Raw genomic sequence first — 24,249 nt, forward strand, 5'->3', positions numbered from 1 at the left:
TTAAAACTCAGAGGAAGAAAACCGAAATTGGGGCTAAAAATTTAACAGCATCAACGGACAGGTTAAGGGTAGCCTGGAAGGGGAATGACAACCAGGATGTTTTGGCCAGAGTCATCAAAAAACATCCTATTCCTGTTTCGGTTTGTCTATCTACCACCAGCCCGGGGCTTGACATTGTAAATTCATTCTGTGAGCTCTGTAAGGTCATAAAAATAGAAATCTCTAAACCTGTTCCCGTTCTAAAAAATATTAACCCCAGGTGGTTTGACACCTCATGTTCCAAAGCTAACCGGGATTTAAGGGCAGCCTTAACTGCTGCCCCCCGTGATCCGTCCTTAGTAAGGACTTTGAGATCCAGATATAAACTCTGTCTGAAAGTGAGATCGGAAGAGCTTGTAAAAGAACATTGGGAATCGCTTGTTCGTACAGCCACCCTACGAGATACCGCAGGGTTTTGGAGGGAAGTCAGGAATCTTAGATCACTGGGCTCCAACATCTCCCCCATTAATTGTAACATAACTGGGGATGTGTGGACTGAGCACTTCTCTAAGATTTACGATGCCCCAGCGGCGGGTGAGCTGTTTGAGCTGTTTGAACCTACTCCAGCCATTAAGCCTTTAAACATCTTGCTGACGGAGGTGGAGGACGCTATTGCAGATAGTGCGGGGAACAAAGCCCCTGGCCCTGATGGCCTATCTATTGATCAAATTAAATCCTTACCGGATTTTTGGGCTCCCCTGCTATGCAACGTCTTTAATAACTTATCTGCCACCACTGTCCCGGAAACTTGGTCATGCAGCACCATCGTCCCTATATTTAAAAAAGGCGATAGACTCGACCCCGGATGCTATCGACCTATAGCACTAATTGACAACACACTAAAAGTCTTAGGTAGGGTCCTTTTTAACAGAATCAGTACTTGGGCGGAAGAAAACTCCATCTTACACCCTTGCCAACTAGGCTTTAGAAGTAAAGTTGGCACGGTGGAGCAATGTCTGAACTTAAATTTACTCATGGCTAAATATACGATCGCTAAAAGATCCCCTATATATTTTGGTTTCATGGATTTGAGTTCTGCTTTTGATTTTGTTAATCGTTCCCGCTTATGGTCTGTCTTGCTGAATTATGGTTTAGACGAAACTTTAGTTTATTTTGTGGCACATCTTCATAGCAATTTGAAAGCCCGTGTCCGCATTAACAATGATGGTGAAGTTTCCAACGGTATTTTAATTGGCAGGGGGGTCAGACAGGGTTGTGTCTTGGCCCCCCTGCTTTTTATTTTGTATATAAATGATTTGAGTGTTTCCTTGGCCAAAATAACTAATGATGTTCCGCAAGTACAAGGTAAACCTGTCCCTGCACTTCTTTATGCGGACGATGCGGTCCTTATGGGCCGCACACCTAATGCTCTGCGAATTTTAATTTTGGGTTTTGTCAAATACATGGCAGATTTGGGACTATGCACCAATTTAAAAAAATCTTTTATAATGGGCTGTGGGCCTAAAAGCTATAAAATAAGCCATATCCAATGAGGGGGCAACACCCTAAAAAGCACTTGCACTTTCCCCTACCTGGGGTTGCTATTCTCGAATACTGGCTCCTGGCAACCACATGTAGCGCTAGGAAGGAACAAGATGAGCAAGGCCATAAATTCCTTAGTTTCCCTTCGCCAACCCCATCAGGCAGACGTGATTATGTCACTGTTGCATATTTACAAAACACAATGCCTTCCGGTCGGCTCATATGGGGCCGAGGTATGGGGTTATTCCAACTGCACCCAACTACAGTCCGAAGAAAATAGATTCTGTCGGAAAATTCTGGGGGGGAGGGTAATTAGTGCACCAACCCACATTTGTCATAGAGAACTTAACCTCCATTACATTGAGGACTTTATAAGATCTCGACCCCCATTATTTTGGACAAAAATTTGGTGTAACCCTGCTGCCTCCTTGACACGTGACATCATCAATGACTGCTTAAATTGTGAAAGGGCTAAACTTATACCCTGGCTTAAGGCTGTGGACAGTAGCTTATCAAGTGTGGGGATGGGCCATCTTTTTACATCGCCACAATTGATTAACTATACACATAAGAACATATTAAAAAGGGCCCTTTATGATCATTATCGTAAGGAGAGGCTAACGTGTGATCGGGCCAAGCCGTCCACAGTTAGATATATGTCCCTTATGGAGCAATTCGATAAACCATCTGCTTTGCCCCAGGGCTATCTTCGTTTAAAGCTTGGCAGGTGGAATAGGAGCTTATTATTCCGGTTTAGGGATGGAAGCATCATAAACTTACTCAGCTTTCCCTTAGGTTTTAACAAAAATGTGGAAAAATTTAATTGCCCTTGTAACACAGGCGGCAAACAAAGTCTGCTTAATTTTGTCTTTTTCTGTGGTTTTTACAGAACGCTCACTTTGCACTTTATAATGCCGCACTGCCGAAAATATGCTTTGACGGATTTTACATTAGCTTTTAAAGAACTGTCATTGTTGAAAACGGACGAGGCCATCTTTAGAATGAGCTGCTTTTTTAAAGCTGCTGTTCGGTCCCGTGCCTCTATGCTAACTGACTGAGTAATTGACATCATGCATATTTTGCACTTTGCTTTTGCACATTGCATATTTTGCACAAACGACTGCATTTTTTGCACATGAAAAATGATGATGATTTATTGCTATGAATTTGTTACCAAATGTTATACATGCACTTTATTCGGTTGGGTTTTAATGTGTACTTTTATGGATGTTTTACAATCCGAATAAAGATCATTTGACTTGACTTGATGTTTCAATACTAGAAAGAGGAAATTCGATAGGGAATTGTTATGCTCTGCGTGCTGCCTGTCTAATGTCTATGTTAGGAGATGTTCATAAGTCATGGTAGATTTAAACATTTGCAGACTGAACAAAATGGCACTTTTCTGAGTGATTCAAGAGAAGAGTGACTGAGGTCCATGAATGGGCTGATGTAGTACTTTCCCTCGCTACAGCCACAGGAATGAATGTGCATCTTCACACAATGGTAGGTGAAATCTAGAATAGACCATAGCACACCATGGAAGGTAATTATTCAACTACTCTTGGAATAGTTCATGTTTTTAAAACGCAGTCCCAAAAAGTTGCAGCAAACATGATAGCACTAGCAAGGCAAAAGATAAAACTAACTTCACAGTGTAGTAACTAAGTACTATTGCAAGCTGCACAATACATGTTTAACAGTGCAACAAGAGAATATTTAAACAAAATTTGAAAATTCCTCTTGAGATACACAGTCAATGCAATTGTATGGTGTTTGTACAGACTAGTGAGTTCCTGGGGGAGGCACAGTAAGAGTATTTCCAAAACTGACAATCTGGGCCATTCTAGATATTGTGTTGGGTGTGGAGTCAAACTACTCCCTGTTGTGTATCACCTGGAAGGCAAGAATACAGTCCAATGTAGCACAAACCTACTGAATTATTTGTATTACTTAACAGTGTGTTTGTGCATTACTGATTTACCTGTTGTCGGATGTCCATTAACATTATTCACTACTACTGTTTGTTAGGCTAAAATGGAGGGTGTTTTATTGATGTTGAGGAAGTGTTGAAATTAAAGTGAAGAATGGGGTCATAAAAACACCCAGATGCATTTTACTGTTGAGATCAACCAGTAGTGTGTCTGTCCATGAGAAAATAAGAATGAAGTCATATCGGAGGAAGATTGAACATGTAGCAGATTTGCAGGGCATGAGTCCGGCATAAAAAAAATCTAGTCCTAAACCATTTACATGCACTCTATGGTTGTGTGTGTGTAAAATATGAACCTAACTACACATCCCTGTAACCTTTGCTTTATAGTGAATTCCTAAGGTTTTTTTAATTCTATTTCCTAACTGTAATATCCCTAAAACCTTTGTTTTCTCAGTGAATTTCTACGTTTTTTTTAATACTGTCTCCTAACTATAAAGTCCCTGTAACCTTTGTTTTATTCAGTGATATAGCATAGGTAGTAAACTGTTACAAATTTTAGTTGGCTCTCATACAGTAGAGTGGAGTGCTGTGTCATATAGAAAATTGTCGAATTGTGGAATAGAGTGCTGTACAATGAAGCCTACAGTTATAGAGTGGAATATAGATTTGGACAGTCTAGTGTACGAGAATAGAGTGGAGTACTGTAAGTCATCGAGTGCCATAAACTGTGGTAGATATTTATAGAGAGGAGCTATATACAGTGAAGTGGTGTAAAGTGGAGTGGTACATTCCACTATCCAACTCTGTACACCACTCTATATCTGTGCACTCCATTGTACAACACTTTATTTCACAATTCAACACTTTTCTATTTGGCACAGTGCTCCACTCTGCTGTATGAGACCCCACTTCCAATTTATGTACACTACATACACTATGCAACTCCACTCCTTGTCACTATAGTCTTGACATGCCAATGCACTCGATTGTAAATTACTTCACACTACGTTATACCACTGCACTTGATGCTACTCCATTATAGAAGACTTTATCTCACTCTATTCTAGTGTACAACAATGCACTCTAAGCAGCTTCACTGTTTGACACACTACTGTACTCTATGCAACTCCACTCTACAACACTGTACTACACTGAATGCCACTCTCTGACACTTTACTCCTGTCTATACACCTTACACTCCAAAGTACCACCCTGCTCTATACTGTGGGCTACTGTACAACACACTACTCCACTCTATGGAGCTCTATGATACTCTAGTCCACTATATAACACTGTACACAACTCTTTGTATGCCACCGCACCCTACTTTAGTCCACTTTACTCTGTGACATAGTACTGTACTCTACTTCACTAATCCAATGTATGCCAGTCTGCTCTACACCGCTATATGCCATTGCACCCAAGCATTGCTAGTCAACTTAAATGAAGTCTACATGACTTTCCAATACCATTCACCACACTGCTATACTCTACTGCACAACTCATATTAGAATTAATTGACATTCCATTCGACTTAATGCTTTGCCACTCCACTCTAGTGCACTCCACACCACTATAGTCTATAACATGCCACTCTACTCTGTGACTCTTTACTCCACTCTACAATACCCCACTCCAGTGTACTTTTATTCAGTATCAAGAAGTCATTGACAAAGACCATGCCCTGCAGGTTCTGAAAGCATTAACACCGTAGCCAGGCCACAGTCAATGCACACGACCCATTGGCATGATCTTAACCATGCATATCATTACATATCTCAATAAATTCTGTGCAATATTTCCAAATATAGGGGCTCAGTAGGATAGCGGTTTTTCCGCATCCTCTGGGCCGGCGGAAGCCACTGCCGGCCCAGAGGATGCGGAAAAACCGCAGCGGACCCACCAAAGACCCACCGCCATATTAGGATGGCTGGTGGGTCCTGGTTTCCGTCCGCAGCTTTTCCGCCGCGGTTGGCTTACAACCGCGGCGGAAAAGCACTAATATGGTGACGGTGTCTATCAGACACCGTCAGCCATATTAGGATGCCCAGAAAGAAATGCTTTTCCATGGCGGATTTTCCGCCGTGGAAAAGCATACGGAGCTTCACTGCGGGGGCCCGTTGTGGGCCCCCTGGGTGAAGGGGAGGTGGGGGGTGCACATGGGGGGTACCTATGGTACCCCCCTGCAAATGTATGCAGCAAGCGGCAGGCACAGCGCGGTGCCTGCTGCTTGCTGCATACATATGCAATGTATGCATTTTTAACATTGCGGCTGGTGCAGCTTGAAGCTGCACCCGCCGCAATGTTAAAGATTGAGGATGTGACCGCCAGGCTGGCGGTCACATCCTAATTGCACTGGAGGGACCGCCGCTGCCCTTGCGGACGGTCCCTCCTCCTCTAGGGTGGCGGACGGACGCAAGTCTGTCCGCCATCCTAATGAGGCCCTTAATGTGAAGGTTTTATTCAAATATCAAATACTAACCTATGTTTACAAATAGCCTTACAATACCTTGAAAAATGTCAGCTAAAAACTTACAGTTTTGATTAGAGGCAGTGATACATTTTCTAGATGATCTAGAACACAGCCTGGGAAATAGGCGTTCTAGACCCTTTAGCACTAAGATCTTTGTCAATGGGCCGAACTGAGAAAGAAAGAAGGACTGCAACCACACTGCAACCAGCCAAGCAGTACCTAAGATTGATGCATTACAGGTAATAAATTATAAATCTTGTGACATATCACAGGTATGATTAGTGAAACGCAAATCCTCTTTCATATTGTATAGACACATCAAGAACACTAGATAATGATAGATACAGTTTATAGGTGTATTTTAAAATGTAAATCCTGACATATTGAGCACAATATGAATTGTAACTATACTAAAAACAAACAGTATGGTAGCTGCAACATTTACAAGTAACATGAATAGCAGAAAATATTGGAACATATTGGCTGTTTAAGTTGATATACATCCTACCCTAATATGTTTGGCTTACTAAGTGAAACTCAGAACCAAAAGAATATCTAATTGAAGTTTCAAAGAGGGTTCCCACTCTCACACTTCTTTCATACAATGAAGCCATTGTTCTGTGGTATATAAATAAATAATACCGGATCTAGGTTTGACTAGGCATAGCAATAACAGATAGCTCAATAAATAAGAGTCAAGATTCGAGGTAGTAGGAGTTTGCAAGTTTATTACAGCATAAAGGACAGGAACAGGACAACCTGCACGGGAATAGGATGGCAGGGCCCGGCAGCTGCCGGGGCTGGATCTGGGATGAGCGCTGTTGGACTTGGCCCGCAGGGCTGGTTCACCCCTGAACTTTTTGCCTTAGGTGTGACCCTGTGTCAGTGATTTTGGGTCTCTGCGCACTTTTCCCTGGGTCCCAGAGTGAAAGTGCGTGCGTGTAGCATGGCTGGCCTGCCCTCCCATAGGAATGCATGGGGAATGTGTGTGTCCCTGGTAGTTCCTGATGCGTGGGGAGTGCAGGCTCGAGTTTAGTATGTATAAACTCGTGAGAGTGAATGCTGCGAGATGATGTCTGCGGCATGTATGTGTCTAGAAGGGAAGTGCTACTTCTGGACATTGAGATATGTGTGCATGTGCTGTGAGGGTGCTGGAGCGTGATTGGCTGGAGCTGGCTGGCATGCCAGGCTCCAGGAAGTCTGGATGGGTCTGCCCGGTGGTGAGTGGGAGATTAGCATGAGTGATGTGTGGGAGGAGTGTACCTGTGTCCTGGATGGGCTGGGTTTTCCCCACACAATGCTGGCTCCGCCCCCCTGTGGTGTGTCTAACGACCCTAGCCTCCCCAGTGAATGAAATGGGTGGTTGGGCCATTAAGAGTGCTCCAGAGCCAGCTGAAACTGGTTTTCCCCCCACCCTGCACCCTGAAACAAAGGATTTGTTACTATAAGAAGGGGCTGTGTCCCCTTAGAAAATGTTCTGCTTTTGGATCCTGCCAGAGGGGGCTGTTGCTGCTGCTGGGCCAGAGGACCGCCACTTGGGGTGTCTCCCTGCCTGGAGACCCAGTGTGCTGGCTCTGGGCCCAGCCTTGCCCCCCCTGCCTGCCTAGGAGGCCTTTTGCTGGGCTTGTTGGCCCCTAGCGCCTGGGAGCGCTTTTTGCTGCTGTTTAGCGCTTACGAGCGCTTATTTTTGCCTGCAGCGCTTGGGAGCGCTGTGGTCTGCAGAGGCCGGTGCCCACCCGGCCTCCGATCGCCCCGTGTGGTGGCTGGACGGCGCGGGTGCCACCCCGCTCATTGCCGTATTATTTTGCCCAAGTGCCGATTTGTTGGATTCACGAGGGAGCCCACTCCTCGGATCCTGGGAAGCCGCCTGCCTGCCGAAAACGGGCCGCCGCGCTGCCCGCGACGACCCGGAAGCACTGGGCCGGCTGGCCAATCAGAGTGCGGCCCCAGAAAGGCCGACCGGAAGTCCCGCCTCCCCCGCCGAGCCGCGAGAGAGCCTGCCGAGGCTCCCCGAGAGGAGAGGAGAGCCCCGGGACCAGCGGGAGAGACCCGCCGCCGCTGGAAAGCCCAGCGCCAGACCGGTAGGTGCCTGCAGAGGAGGGGGGGAGCGTCGGGACACCTTGCCGGTGTCCGCCCCGCCCCCTCTCTGTAGCGCGACCTCGCGCCTATGTGTTGTTGGAGCCTGAGGGCTCCGGGGGCATTTCTTTACTTCACGAGCCCTGAGAGGCTCTGAGCGCCCCACAATCACGTCGAGTCCCCAGAGGGGGGACTCCCAAAGAGAGGCGCCCGTGTGTTTCGAGCCTGAGGGCTCAGGGGGTATCTCCACGTTTTGGAGCCACGAGGTGCCCCGGGGGCACCAGTTGGTTTAGAGCCCAGCGTGGCTCTTGGCGAACATCACTGCTTTGGGTCCCCAGAGCGAGGGACCCCACAGCCCAGCGAGGCTGCACCTTTTGTTGCTGGAGCCCTGAGAGGCTCAGCAGCCCCCTTACTTGTGTAAGAGAGCCTGAGAGAGGTTCACCAGTGCCACAGTGGTGGTTCTTTGAGCCCAGAGAGGCTCCAACTTTGCGCTAACTTTCCCTGCTCCAGTTGCCCAGCACTTTGTGGGCAACTGCCACGTTTAGGCCCTGACATTGGGACACCGGGACAGTCACAGGGGGTGACTGGTGAGTTTGGGGAAATTGGTATTTGCTCTGCACCTCTGAATGTATTGATTATGCGTCATGTGCCTTTACACCTCTGAATGTTACGGCATCATGTGTTTTGCTTACACCTCTGAATGGGTAGATTATTCATCATGTGTTCTCTTTGTCCTTTTACACCTCTGAATGTTACGACATCATGTGTGTTGCTTTTGCACCCCTACAGGTAGTGTGACGTGTAGGTGGTTGTTTTCTCCCTAGTACAGGTGGTGCTAGTGAGGCCCTGTTACCAGTAATTACTGGTTGTGTGCTATTACTGAAAGTATTGCTTTATTACTGAAGGTATTGCTAAAGTGCTATTACTGAAAGTATTGCTGCTAAAAGTGTTGATACCCTTGACAGTGGTTCAAGTGGCCCTGTCCTGTACAAATATCCCTTGTAAATTCCGCCCGTGCCTGTTGGCACAGTGTAACAAGATGTGTGTTTTATCTGATGTTTATTTATTATAATACAAAGGCTATTTTTACATAACCTTGTGTGGAGTTTCCTTTGTGGTGGGCCTTTGGTTGTTGTTGCTGGGGTGCGTGCGCAAATACTTAGCCTACATCGCCTCCAAGTTTAGCCTTGCTGCTCGCGCCACGTTACCTAGAGGGTGAGTAGGGGTTATCTTGGCGTGTAACTCCCTTGCCCTGACTTGGGTGTGGTGGTCTCTGACTGACTTTGGCGAAAGCCCTGGCCAGCCAGGGATCCCATTTCCAACAAGCGCGCTAACATTTAATAACAATACACAAGTATATATAGTAAAACAGTTGCATTACAGTACATATGATAGGCGGAGCAGTGGGTGGAGCAAAGGGTGTGACGCGTAGCAGTCGCGAAAGATAAGGGTGAAAGTAGGTGTAACAGGGCGTATACATAGATATGTGATGCAAACGTAACAGAATATGTCATGAATGGGGCGGAAACATGGAGGGGGCTACCTAAGGAGCCGGGACCTCTAACCTAGTGGTGCGCGCAAACTGGCAATGACGTGTTACTAGGAGAAGCTGGGGGCTACGAACTCTGTGCTAGGAGCAGAGACTGAAGTCTGGAGAGTCAGGGCGACATGTACCTAAGCAGTGTCTAGTATCTGATGTTTAGAGAACATGTTGATAGAATCCAAAAGTTATCGGGGTAAAGGCTAACAGACTCTAAGACTGGAGCATGCATTATTCTACATGTAGTGCGTGATGAAGAATATTAAATGACCATAAATACAGTATTTCTCTTACATGGAGACGTAAAGGCTAGACTATGACGGAAACTATTGATGCGATTCAGTAACTTAGGAATGCAGAGAAGGAGGGCTGGACTGATAACTAGAATCATAACATACTCTTGGCAGACTCAGAGGCAGAGCCAGGCTGAACCGGGCACTGCGAGGCAGGAAATGAGTGAAGGGTCAGAAATACAGGTGGGGGCTGTATCGCTCCTCAGCGAAGCTTAGGAAACAGAAGCTGAATCTAGTGTCCGGGCCCTTTTGAGGCCTAGAAACGGGGACTTTACAATGAAATAACGTGCACACTGAGAAACGTGGCAACGTAGCTTTACATAGGCCTGATATTCGTAGTATTCACGAGAACTGGAAATAGACATACTAGAGATGGACACAACTGTAATTGCGTCTTTTAATCGAACATGGGGACTACATATGCATATTAATCATGCACAGATAACATATGATGGAGGACGCGTAGGGACACAGAACATGGCAAAATTTACTTTTCCACATTCCCTCCTTGTCACTACGTTTCCATCAGGAAACATCAATATTCATGATACCATCTATCATTTCATACAGTATCATTTGCTCGTCTCGAATTTTCTTGGAACGGGATTTAGAACGGGGCTTGGGACTAGGAATACAAGATGTAGCACAAATGCCGCAAATCGCAGGGCCACATTGTATACAGAGGCAGCAACTGAATATGATCGCTACTGCAATACCTAGAAAGGACAATACTTTCCATCCCCAAGCGGAAATTATATTCCAGAACCAACCGGACCATGTCCAGGTGCCTGGATCTTGGTGTAACAGATGGGCAATTTTATGGAGTCTGGTTATAGCTGAATAAACAGACGGCGCGTTATTTGGAATGAAAATGCAGCAACTAGATCCGATGACTCTACAGGCCCCGCCCCTATCGGCCAGTATGACGTCAAGGACGAGACGATTTTGGAGCACGACAAATCTCATAGCAGATTGCTCTTCGGTTAAGTTACCTAGAGCAGAGGCAGTCTCATTCACTACAGCTTCAAGGGTTCTGGTTAATCTACGGATTAGTTTACTATTCTGGATAGGGCCTATAAAGAAGAAGAAACCTCTATTGAAATCTGTATACTGTTCTAGAGCAGTTTCAGTATAATCGACAATCGGGGACTCGATCTCCCTTCTATGTCTAATGTGTACTAGAAGTGTGTTTCTATGATAATCAGGTGGGGCTAGGAAAACAGGTGGCAGTAGGAAGGCAATGTAACAGGTTCCCTCCCAATCGAGGGGCAGACGAACATATGCAGTTTGGCCACAAACAAAATAAGAATGACGTGAAGCTTTGAAAATAGATTTCCCACTGTCACTATACTTGACAATAGTAGTACAATCGCTATGCCCTACATGTACGGAACCATTATTTCGGACACATAATTCGCCTTTGACTGGTAATACGGAAATAGCAGGTAAGTCTGGAGTGGAATCAGACTGGACATTCAGGACCATAAAATTCGAAGAATAATTACCTAAATTGTAAACTTCATTTTCTAGATCCAACCCTGTTCTGTGGGGAAGACCTTGCTTGTCTGGAAAACATGTACTGTTAAGGAAAAACATATCTGTTGAGGATGACGTTAACGTGGACCATGCTCCACACGAACCATTATGTGAAAATGGATAAGGAAAGAGTGGCAGAACTCCCTTCGGTGTCTGGAAAGGGGGGAGTCGACCACACACCCAACAATTAGTGGCATTGCTGGTCTGGTGTGAGTAATGTAACATACGGATAAAAGAATTGTTACGCATAGCGAGGCGGTAAGAGAGTTCATGAGGAGGCAGATCACTAAACGTGTGCTCTACTGTAACATTAGAAGACTTATTTACATGAGAAACTGGAAAATACAGATAAAATGCATAACTGGTGCAGGAAATCATAATGCTGAGAAATAAAACGAAACTTAGAAAAATGATACATCGGATTGAGTTTTGACTAACTCTCTCACTATGGGGGTCTATTTTATACATGTCAGAAACCGGTCTAACCGTTTCACCTAGGGGAGGACTTAGACAATCAAACTGGCTGACTTATTTTACTAGACCTTAACTTTTTCTTATACTCCTGTTGCGGAGTTGTCTCTAACAGGGAGGGTGTAGTAACAGTGTCTTTTGCGGGACAGTCCTTAAGAATAGTACTTTGGCAGTCCTTTAAATGATCTGAAATGTTCTTTGAAACGGGCTTCAATCCATAAAACTTTTTGATATGCGAAAGATGCACCCAGCCTTTGCGTCCCTCCAACTTCACGGCTGTACGGGTGGCCAGGAGGACCTGTCGGGGCTCCTTCCAGCGAGGCTCCAGCGGACTTGAACGATCAAAATTTCGCACTAGGACCATGGATCCGGGAACGATTTCATGCGGTGCCACCTCGGTATTGTCTGGAAATGCGGCGGCAACCTGTGAACGACAAGAGTTGAGGGCAGACATCAAGGAAGCTAGGTAATCTGTCAGCATATTACTTGAAACATCGGTAATACTTCGAGGTCTAGGAGTACCCCACATGTTAGGGGGGCGGCCGAAAACGACCTCATACGGGGACAAACCTGATCTGGAATGTGCGACCATGCGCATATAGAACAGGGCAACTGGCAGAGCTACTAGCCAGTCTACACCTTTTTCTTGACAAACTTTTGCAATTCGAATTTTCAGGGTCTGATTATGTCTCTCTACGAGACCAGCTGCTTCAGGATGGCGTACACAATGGAACTTCCACTGGTACCCTAACAACAGGGAAACGTGTTTCATCAACTCAGATGAGAATGGCTGGCCGTTGTCAGAATATACGACTCTAGGGAGTCCATAACGGGGGAAGAACTCACGAACCAACTGCTTGGCAGTGGTCGTGGCTGTGTAATCTGGAACTGGATATGCTTCTGTCCACCTGGACAAAGCGCATACAACTACAAGGACATACTTGAAACCTCGACATCGCTCCATCTGAATGTAATCCATCTGGAGGACTTCAAAAGGGTGGTCAGGGGGCTGGAATCCACCTTGTTCCACCGGGACACTTTTACCTGGATTAAACTGGCAACATATCATACAGGTACGGACTTTCTGCTTGGCTGCAGCTTGTAAATGCTTGTTGAACCAAATGTTCTGGATACTGTCTAACATTGCTTTTTCTCCTAAATGTGCTGGACTATGTGCGGTATTGATAATGACTTGAACCATAGAGTCGGGGAGAAACCATGTGGCTCTACCCTTCGTTAACCATCCTTGATCTGTCTGGACCCCTCCTTGTTCGGACCATTTCTTGATTTCATCTGGAGTAGCATGTAACTGGATATCTATGACATCTTGAGTAGGGTCCTTAACTGTCATACATGTAGTCGGATCTGGAGTATGTGTCTGTGTTGGCTTAACTGAAATGTCTGGAGCCTGTGCTGTAAGCATAGCTGTGCGATCTGCTAGATCATTACCTTGAGAAATAGTGTCAGTAACTTTCGTATGTGCTTTGCACTTCATGATAGCAATGGATGTCGGTAAGTGTATTGCATCTAACAGAGCTTGAATAAGGAGACCATGCTGAATCTTGGTTCCATGAGAAGTCATGAAACCTCTCTCCTGCCAGAGCACTCCGAAGTCGTGTACGACTCCAAATGCATAACGTGAATCTGTGTAAACATTAACTTTCAGGTTCTTGGCGTGTATGCAGGCTTGAGTCAGAGCAACTAGCTCTGCTGCTTGAGCAGACAGGGTGTCAATACGGTGTGTCTCTATAACTTCAGTGTCAGTAGTCACTGCATACGCGGCTACTAGTTCTCCTGTACTTGTTCTCATGCATGAACCATCCACATAAAGTGTCAGGTCGGGATTTGGTAATGGAATATCTGTCAGATCTTGTCTTGGCTTTGTCGTAATGTTAACTACTTCCACACAGTCGTGTGTGGCAGGATTTAAAGTAACTGACGGTAACAGTGTAGCAGGGTTTAGGACGTTGCAGCGTCTGATTTCTATGTGTGGCTGAAACAGTGTCAATTCATAACCTGTTAAACGTGCAATTGTCAAGTGCTGAGTTTGTGTTCGGTTTAAAAGAACTTCCACAGAGTGTGGGACTTGTACTGTCAAGGAATGTCCTAAGACTATGGAATCACTTTGTCTGATAGCTAGTGCTGTGGCTGCAACTGACTTGAGGCACGCAGGCAGAGCCTGGGCTACAGGATCTAATGTGCTCGAAAAATAAGCACAAGGCTTGTATTGTCCTGCTTGATCTTGTGTGAGAACAGATAATGCTGTACCTTCACGTTCAGTTACGAAAAGTGTAAAAGGCTTACTGTAGTTCGGTGTAGCTAGAACTGGAGCTTGGCATAGGGCTTTCTTTAATTCATTAAAACTAAGTGTATGTTCAGATGTCCAAGGGAGGACAGTCGATACGGCTGCCTCCTGTGTCGTTAACTGTATCAGTGGCTTGGCTAGAAATGCATACTGAGGAATCCATTGTCTGCAATAAGAAGTAAGGCCGATAAAAGCACGTACCTCCTTCTGGGTCTTGGGCTGAGGAAGACTCGCTATTAACTGAATACGATCTGGTGTCAACTGCCTACCCCTCTTGGACAGTAAGTGTCCTAAGTAGACCACTTGCTGGACACAGAATTGAAGCTTCGAAGGGGACACCTTGTGCCCCATCTCGGCTAGGAAATACAAGACTGTAAGTGATGCTCGTTCGCAAGCATGTTCAGAACGGGCTGTGATCAGTAGATCGTCGACATACTGGAGCAGGGCAGTGTCAGTTGGCATGTGTATGTTGTCTAGTTGTCTCTTAAGTGCTTGACTGTAAATACTAGGACTTTCTGTGAAACCTTGAGGAGCGCGTGTGAACATATAGCTCCTTCCATTTAAACAAAACCCGAAAAGAAACTGGCTGTCTGGATGAATGGGGACACTGAAAAACGCGTTCTTGAGGTCTATGACCGTAAAAAATGAGGCTTCGGAATCAATGGCTGTCAATAGGGAAGAGATATCTGGGACAACTGGGTACTGGGGAATAATACATTTATTAAGTTCTCGAAGGTCAATCACTAATCGATATACTGGAGGTGCATTTGGATCAGTACGTTTCATGACTGGAATGATCGGAGAATTACATACATTGGAGTCAGTTTCTACAACTACTCCTTGAGCCATGAGCTCGTCAGTAATTTTGGATAAGGCTGCTACAGCCTCAGGTGGCAATCTGTACTGTCTGATTCGTGGTAACACTACACCTGGCTTAAGAGTCACACGATGGGGTGTGATTTGCATAAAGCCAACATCAGTTGGACCTCGCGCCCATAGATGCTGCGGAACATTAGACAATCTGGGATCAAAATCTCGTAATACATAGTGACCCTTGAAGTCACGTAGGAACAATCGTATTCCCTCTGGGGAACAGCATATAACTGCACCTAACTCTTTCAGTGTTTTAATGCCTAATAGATTTTCTGGACATGACTTAGTAAGTAACAGATCAGTAGTGCGGGACAGTGGACCTACTTCTAGAGTAACTGGCTTTGATATTTCATTTACAATAGGCTTTCCCGAAAATCCAAGGGAAACATTTCTAGAGCCTGAGAGCGGAGCCCCTGGAACTTCGGCGTGGCTGATGGTGGTCCTACTTGCCCCTGTATCAATCAGAAACTTTCTGTCTTTCCCTAATACTTGACTATGAACATAGGGACCTTCTTGATCTACAGGTATCTCGATGAGAGGCAAGCCTACCTCCCTCTCTAGGCTGTTTCATGAATACGGTTGATACTCTGGATACTCTGACTGAGCATACTGGTACATCTGCTGTGTAACATGCTGTGTTGCAGCGATGGGCTGCGGTACAGTAACTGTCTGTTGTGCATTCTGTGGCTGAGGAGTCTGTGAAACTTGCTCTTGTCTGGGCGGACGTGGTCTTTCTTTAGTCTTACCGGTAGCTATGTTGTGTTTCAGAACTGCACACTCGTTTATAAAATGACCTGGCTGTTTACAATAATTGCAGTTCCCTTTAACGGGAGCTGCAGGATGACTGGCTTGATTCGGACCCCTCTTCTGACTGTCTTGAGGAACAGATTGTGCAACTAGTACTTTCATTTTTGTGTCTTTCATACGTTTTCTCTCGTGCTCTTGCTCTTCTCTGATTCTATTCTGGTGGTATTGAAGCATATGTAACATCTGGGACGGGGTATTAGCTTGCCAGGTACTTTTGACTTTCAAAACTCGATTCTTAATTGGTGGACTTGAATTCTCGACTAGTTTAGTAACAAAAAGATGAGGGTATGACTCGCTACTCGTCTTGAGGCCACTGTTTATAATAAAACATTTTTCAAATCTAGAGTAAAAATCACTAGTGTCTTCGTCTTGTTTCTGTTTACATGCTGAGATTGCATCCCAGTCTTCCTTTTTAGTGGTTAATAATCTGGGTAACACTTGTATTAATAATTCTGGTAATTCTTTACATTTATCTCCAAGACCGGTACCTGGTACTCGTGCCTTATCTTCAGCTTCTAGAACTGCCCAATCGATCTTTTTCTCTCCCACCTCCCATTCTTTTTCCTTGAGTTTCTCATATACCCCTGCGGGCAACAGGACCTTTAACATTTTAATAATATCTGGATACGTGTATTCTCCCATACGGAGCATGTCTTTCAATTCTCGGTGGAACCCTGCTGGATCTTTATCATGACAGGGAATTAATTTTTTCATCTCTAAGAGTTCCATCTTTGTGATCGGGGTGTAAACAAACACTCGTTGCATTTCACCACCCTCTGTCTTAACTGGATGCACTTCTCGTAACGGATTCTGTCTGTCTATGTAAAAGGGTTTACTTTCTGGGGGTGAGACATGAACAAAATGCGGGTTCAGAAACATACTATATTTGTGGCGCTGTTCTAGAATGACACTAATTAAATCAGTACCTAAACCTTACCATTTATACTGGAGTAACTCGTTCAGGACATCATGTAACGGACCTGGATCAGAATGTTGACCCTCATACAAAGTAATGAGGTGTTGAATCATATACATACCCGCCAGTCGCTGCTCGGCTGGGGGCAATTTCAGAAACATTTGTGCCACTATTTCGTCTGGAAAAGTGGTAGAATCAGTAATCCATCGGACTGCTGATCGGACTAGTTCTTGCTCATGCATAGTACTTAATTCGCTATAACCGATTCGTGATTTCAGAATGTGATCGGTAGCTTGAAATACTTGTTCTAGAGAACCTTGTTCTGGTGCCGGATGATGGAAAGTTGACTTGTGTTCTAGGCGCAAATGTCGGTCTGGAAATCTAGATTTTCCTACATACGCTATTCTGGCGGGATTCTCGTCCTCTACCTCTTCCGCAGAGTCATTTTCTTTCTCGCTTACTTGTGCTGCCTTACGTTGATCATGTAACCTTATTATTTCCTTACGAATTTTCTTGTACATACTCTCTATACTACCGATAGTTCTATGCTTACCGTCGGCTATATTATCACTCCATCTTGTCAGGGTTCTCATTTCGGCTTGATCTTTGGTCGGATAATCTTGTTCTCTTATTAGACAATTAATCAGAAACTTTAATAACATGAGCTGGACTTCAACTTTTCTTTGGCACATGACGTCACTAATACTTTCTGGATCATTCCCTGTACGGATGAAACGATATATTCTGTCTAGATCTTCTTTCATATCTGGTAGGGTGTCTAAAAACCCGAGCACCCGTCTTACACGTATAGAATATAGAATCATACTGTCATCACCTGTGACTGGATCATAGCGACATTCAGTAAGGACTCGTCGGATATCTGCAGCGGACTGATATTTGGGCGTACGTTGTGACGCACATTCATGTAACTCGGCCAACGTTTTACGTTGGTGCGGTGGCGGGGTACCAGGAGGACCTCCTCCTGCGGCCCCTAAACTGGAATCATCGACTGATGCTCTTCGTACTAGCGCGGCGGGAAATTGAAATGCGGGCTGAACTTGTATGGCGGGCTGAACCTGGGGGACCGTAGCAGGTACTGCAAGGGGTGCCCCGGTGTCTGGAGGAGCAGGAAGTGCCTGATTTACAGGGACTGGCGGAGCGGGATTTGCATATTCCGGGACTGTGTCGTCCAAATAGGACGAGATGAAAATATCAGCTGCGGTCGGTTTGTGACGTAGCTTGGTCGGAACTAGTGGTGGCGGAAAATTACTGGATGCCTCCGGGGTCGCTTTTGGCAAGCCCTCGGCAAGAAGAGGATACATACCCTTAATGAGGGCGTTCCTCTGTCTGTCTGACTGTTCGGTTTTAACTCGTTCACCTATCTCGATTAATTCCTTTTCCTGGGCTCGTTCTAAGGATTCTCGACTTATTTCTGACTTTCTGATTTCTTTTTCGGTTCTTTTATGAGATTCTTTGCGCCATAACTCGATGGCGTCTTTCTGTGACTGTCTGGCTTTCTTTTTCCATAATGCTTCTTCTACTCTCATGATGCACTCGGCATCCCACGTACCTGATACGGGCCATCTATACTTTTCCTCTAACTCCTTGGTATACTCTACCCATAAATCTAGATATAATATGGCGCTTATGCCATGCTTCTGATACATAAAATGACCTGGACTGTCCCTAGGCGGGACAGGAACTGCTTCTTCTAGCAGACCCTTTCTAGTTTTTAACTGACGTAATCTCGAAAAGAGGGACATTGCAAACTTGAATCTGAACACAATACAATACACGAGGAACAATAACAATTGAGAAAACAATTCAGGCATACCACGACATTGAAAATACATTGAATAACATTATGAAGCAACAGTTCGGACGGAATACTACCTGGAACACTGAGAACAGAAACACATGAATTTCTCGAGAACGGAACAGACTAGAATTACTGGATGCGCTGCTGAAACAGCACGGAACATACCGGTCCCATAAAGGGACGCATCAAGACCCGTATCCACCTAGGTGAACACTTCGTTTCAGATCTGCGTACCCAGACCCATCGGACCAGAGACAATTTAGATTGACCCTGTCTAGATACTACCCCAGCAACGGTACTCACCGGGCAGCAAGAACGGAAGGCCTTGGACTGGACTGGACTGCTTCGACGCCGGACGGACGAACTTCGGACTTCTGTTACGGGTGGGCCTCCGGATACCTCGGACCTTGGACTCTCGGCTTGGGCTCTGGTCGGGACTCGCCGCGTTCCTCCACCGTCTCGTCTGGATGCTGGACCGCCTCCTCCGTCTCCTCCGTGGGCCTGAGGGATACTTAAAGCAGAAATATCTGCCGGTGCGCAGAAGAGTTCCGTCACGACTGCAGAGGGTCAGGGGGCCGGCGTGGCTTCACCGACGCGTGGGGAAAGGGCAAGTCCCTGTTCGGGCGCCATTATGTGGTACATAAATAAATAATACCGGATCTAGGTTTGACTAGGCATAGCAATAACAGATAGCTCAATAAATAAGAGTCAAGATTCGAGGTAGTAGGAGTTTGCAAGTTTATTACAGCATAAAGGACAGGAACAGGACAACCTGCACGGGAATAGGATGGCAGGGCCCGGCAGCTGCCGGGGCTGGATCTGGGATGAGCGCGCTAACATTTAATAACAATACACAAGTATATATAGTAAAACAGTTGCATTACAGTACATATGATAGGCGGAGCAGTGGGTGGAGCAAAGGGTGTGACGCGTAGCAGTCGCGAAAGATAAGGGTGAAAGTAGGTGTAACAGGGCGTATACATAGACATGTGATGCAAACGTAACAGAATATGTCATGAATGGGGCGGAAACATGGAGGGGGCTACCTAAGGAGCCGGGACCTCTAACCTAGTGGTGCGCGCAAACTGGCAATGACGTGTTACTAGGAGAAGCTGGGGGCTACGAACTCTGTGCTAGGAGCAGAGACTGAAGTCTGGAGAGTCAGGGCGACATGTACCTAAGCAGTGTCTAGTATCTGATGTTTAGAGAACATGTTGATAGAATCCAAAAGTTATCGGGGTAAAGGCTAACAGACTCTAAGACTGGAGCATGCATTATTCTACATGTAGTGCGTGATGAAGAATATTAAATGACCATAAATACAGTATTTCTCTTACATGGAGACGTAAAGGCTAGACTATGACGGAAACTATTGATGCGATTCAGTAACTTAGGAATGCAGAGAAGGAGGGCTGGACTGATAACTAGAATCATAACATACTCTTGGCAGACTCAGAGGCAGAGCCAGGCTGAACCGGGCACTGCGAGGCAGGAAATGAGTGAAGGGTCAGAAATACAGGTGGGGGCTGTATCGCTCCTCAGCGAAGCTCAGGAAACAGAAGCTGAATCTAGTGTCCGGGCCCTTTTGAGGCCTAGAAACGGGGACTTTACAATGAAATAACGTGCACACTGAGAAACGTGGCAACGTAGCTTTACATAGGCCTGATATTCGTAGTATTCACGAGAACTGGAAATAGACATACTAGAGATGGACACAACTGTAATTGCGTCTTTTAATCGAACATGGGGACTACATATGCATATTAATCATGCACAGATAACATATGATGGAGGACGCGTAGGGACACAGAACATGGCAAAATTTACTTTTCCACAGTTCAATGAAAAAGAATTGTCTGATATTATCGTCTGTGCTGAAAAGAAGGCTGCTAATCTCCAAGCAAGTGAAGGCTGAATACCCCTCAGTTAGACCTTCTGCAAAAGTCAGTTAAGCGATCTTGCACTGCCGGTTTCTTCTCAGAATCCTGGCATAAATCTCCGCTGTCGCCCTCAACATTCTGTACCTAACTTATATCACATTATCTGTTGATTGTTGAATCATTGAGAAAAAACAATTAACAGACCTGATGCCCTTTCACTCATTTTCATTCTGTGAAAGCGCGCTCTTTAAATTAAAATAATAAATGTGAATTGGAATGATCAACTTCATGAAACTTTGTTCACAACTTTGTTCAAGACTTAATAACAATCATTTTTAAAGAGAGAATGCAGCTTTGGATTACATACTGTTAATATATCCTAGCTGACTTTATTTTCATGTCACAAAGAAAAGTGACCTAACACAAATATGCATTGTATTTTATTCAATCATACTTAGAATGATTAACATATAAAATCTATGAGGGGGTACCCAAATGAATGAAAACATGATATTTATAACATCTGCCACCCGTAATTATTTTGCGACTGGATATGGTATGTACCCAGCCAATATTGGCCTGGTGGTCCTGTCGTTACTTAACGGCCCATTCTAACCTGTTAAACTACATGGAGTCACTGATCACCAAAGCATGCTTGAAGTTCTTGATATGCTGATGGGACTGCTAAAAGGTAGGTAAAATATGAGTTAGCTGGGGCAACATGTTCCCACTTAGAGACACCACAACTAGGCTTATTTCCACGTAAATGATGTCCTTCTGGTGAAAGGTGCAACACACTTCCGCTGGAAAACAAAACCCACCCATAGGTATGGCAGGGGATTGATTGAGGGGCAATGCAAGGGACAGAACAGAGGTAGGGCTTGAGAACCTTGGAACCATGGACATAGGTACTGGCAAATGGGCATCGTGTATGGAAGGGATAGAGTGTGTCGCAGAACTAACTAATTTGCTCTTTGTCTTAATTAACTGGGAAATGAATCTGCTATATTACTTTTACTTGCTTTTCAATACTTGTGCCTACATGTATCAAGACTGTTGTTATAAAGGAAACTAGGTAAAACAAAACACAATCACCATTTTATTTAAGAAGTTGTACAGTAAATACATGACCAATAGTTTATGATGATCATTAAACCATTCACCTAAATACTTCCTTTTTCTCATACTTTTCATAAGTGTATGGTCTCGTGTAACCACTATAAATACAATTGCTTCACAGAAGTAAGTTTAATTGAGAAAGGTCTTGAATGGCAACTTTAGGGTACCAATTAAACCTTAACTCCCACTCAAAGTCATTATTTATTGATGTAAACAAACATATATAGTTCTTCCTGTTTTTTGTTTCCTGGGTTGAATATCACTTTAAGAGGGTCTGGAACGTTTTCGACCCTTGGGAATACTTTTTGATATTTGGAATTTGAAGCAAGTGTATCTCTCTGTTTCTCTCCATCTCTCCAATGGCTCTTTGGGTTTGAAGTGGTACAGGCCATGGGCCTACTAATGCTGACATTGACACTGAGTTAATGCAGCGAAGGCACAGATCATCTGACATGCAACACCGGTGTAGGGATGGGTGAAGTGCAGGGATTTTACGGTTCTCTAGGAGGGGAGATGTCCTGAGGGTGTGTTCTTGTGGGCAGTACATCTCTCATCATACAGCTCTTTCAGTCTCACACTTTCCAACGAGCTCTCTTTGCTTCAGCCTAGCTTTGCATCTTCATCCAGGTTGGTCGGTATGATTTGCCTACTGTTCTTGCTTCTTTAAATGCACATGTTCTCTCCGTCCAACGTCTGAGGGATGCCTAAAAGACATTTTCATCATAATGCAATTGAAGTGAAAAATAATTATGCTCATTTTTCAGAATAAACCTCAAAGAGAGTTTGAAAACTCCCGAATGTCTCACTTGCCAATTGCGGCCAGAACGATGCCAATACTATTCAGCGTCCTTCAGCAAGAATTCGAAATTTTTCCAATTAGCTTGCAGTGGTAAGTAGGCACTCATCTTCTGCAGAATATCATTTTACAGTGATTTGGCTTACATGTCTCCTGCAACATTATATTGTAAGTCTATATGGTGCCCTACAACAACTCTCAAACTCAGCAAGTTAGTCAGCAAAGAATGCTCAATTCAGTCAGTCTTCGATCCTAAAGATATATATTTTTCTTTACAACAAAAATCATTTTCAGTACTTAGGCCCCTATTTAAAATAGGTATATACGAGCCCCTGTGCTTTGTTTGGGTTGGCTTCTGCTGTTCACCAGCTCCTTGCCAGTGACTCTCCCTCCAAACTATTTCGGTAACTTGCAGTCTGCAGTGTTGATGAATTTGCTCGTAGCTTTGGTCTTCCTGACCTCTATGTTGTCTTCTGTTATCACCATGAGTAATAAGTACTGCGGGCTAATTGTGCATGTAAGTCTTCTTTAAATGCTCCTGCTGTGTGAGTGAGTTAATGTGGACCCCTCCTGAGGCGGAAGCCAGGAGGTAGATAGCGGTGAACAGTGATTTATTAACTGTGTACTTTGCTGATTAATAGCGTAGGTTACATATTTTATTTGCAGCGACTTTTAATTTCCGATTTCACCTCCCTGCACCTCCCTGAGCACTCACCTTTAGTTTGGCTGCTCCATTTCCCCTCCCTGGTAGTTTGGACGGTCACAGCCGATTTTAGGGCTGAGGACCGAGACCCGGACGAAGATTTCCGAGAGCGGACATCTTGGGTGGGGGACGGCTGCAATTGGTAGCGCTCCAGTCTACCCTACATAAGGAACCTCACTGGAAGCAGACGCGAGATTCCTGCTGTGTGAGTGAGTTAATGTGGACCCCTCCTGAGGCGGAAGCCGGGAGGTAGATAGCGGTGAACAGTGATTTATTAACTGTGTACTTTGCTGATTAATAGCGTAGGTTACACATTTTATTTGCGGCGACTTTTAATTTACGATTTCACCTCCCTGCACCTCCCTGAGCACTCACCTTTAGTTTGGCTGCTCCATTTCCCCTCCCTGGTAGTTTGGACGGTCACAGCCGATTTTAGGGCTGAGGATCGAGACCCGGACGAAGATTTCCGAGAGCGGACATCTTGGGTGGGGGACGGCTGCAATTGGTAGCGCTCCAGTCTACCCTACATAAGGATTCTCGGCATGCCTCCGCGCAGCGGACGCGCTCGGATCAGCGCCGGAGTCACGCCAGAGTCCAGCCCGTCTGCGCCCGTCAGCGCAAAGGAAGCGCCGGGGGCCGGGACGGATGCCCGACCATTCACCCATGACCCGGTTAGCACCCTTTATGACCACCAGATGCTTACTGCACTTAGAACCCCTGCCAAGAGCTGCCACCACAGGTTTATCCCTGAACTGTTTTTAAACACCCCCTCCTGTAGCTGCTTTGATAGAAAGATCACTTTTCCTTGTCCCACGTCCCGCTACAACCCTTTTAGGGCTGAGAAAAGCGACCCCCTTCCTCCGATCATTGAGGTTGGGTTCCTCATTAACGCCAGGTCGCTTGTCAAAAATAACGTAGCTTTTGGGGACTTCATCTGAGAAAGAAACCCCGCATGGGCATTTGTCACCGAGACGTGGGCCTCCGAAAGTTCTGGTCCGGAACTCCTAAACGCCATCCCCGAAGGATACTCCCTGGCCAGTATGGATAGACAGGGCCGGAGGGGAGGGGGTTTGGGAATTCTCCATAGAACCTCGATTAAATGCTATATTGATCATCTTCCTACTGATGCTTTCCAGGCCTTGCACTTTATCCTGAGCCCTGCCCTGACCATCTCCTTTGCAGGCA

The 24,249-nt window shown here is 45.3% G+C and overlaps 1 protein-coding gene across 7 annotated transcripts in view; it reads left to right on the forward strand.

The window, feature by feature from the left end:
• LOC144823287 (dipeptidyl peptidase 4-like) overlaps positions 1-24,249 on the forward strand; it is an 867,366-nt gene that overhangs the window by 680,963 nt on the left and 162,154 nt on the right. For all 7 annotated transcript variants that reach the window (XM_078681655.1, XM_078681657.1, XM_078681659.1 and 4 more), the window contains one exon: positions 22,330-22,454. In XM_078681655.1, coding sequence (XP_078537781.1) covers positions 22,330-22,454 — 125 coding nt within the window. The remainder of the gene's footprint in view (positions 1-22,329; positions 22,455-24,249) is intronic.

This window comes from Lissotriton helveticus, chromosome 3_1, assembly GCF_964261635.1.
Source record: "Lissotriton helveticus chromosome 3_1, aLisHel1.1, whole genome shotgun sequence".
Taxonomy (NCBI): Eukaryota; Metazoa; Chordata; class Amphibia; order Caudata; family Salamandridae; genus Lissotriton; species Lissotriton helveticus.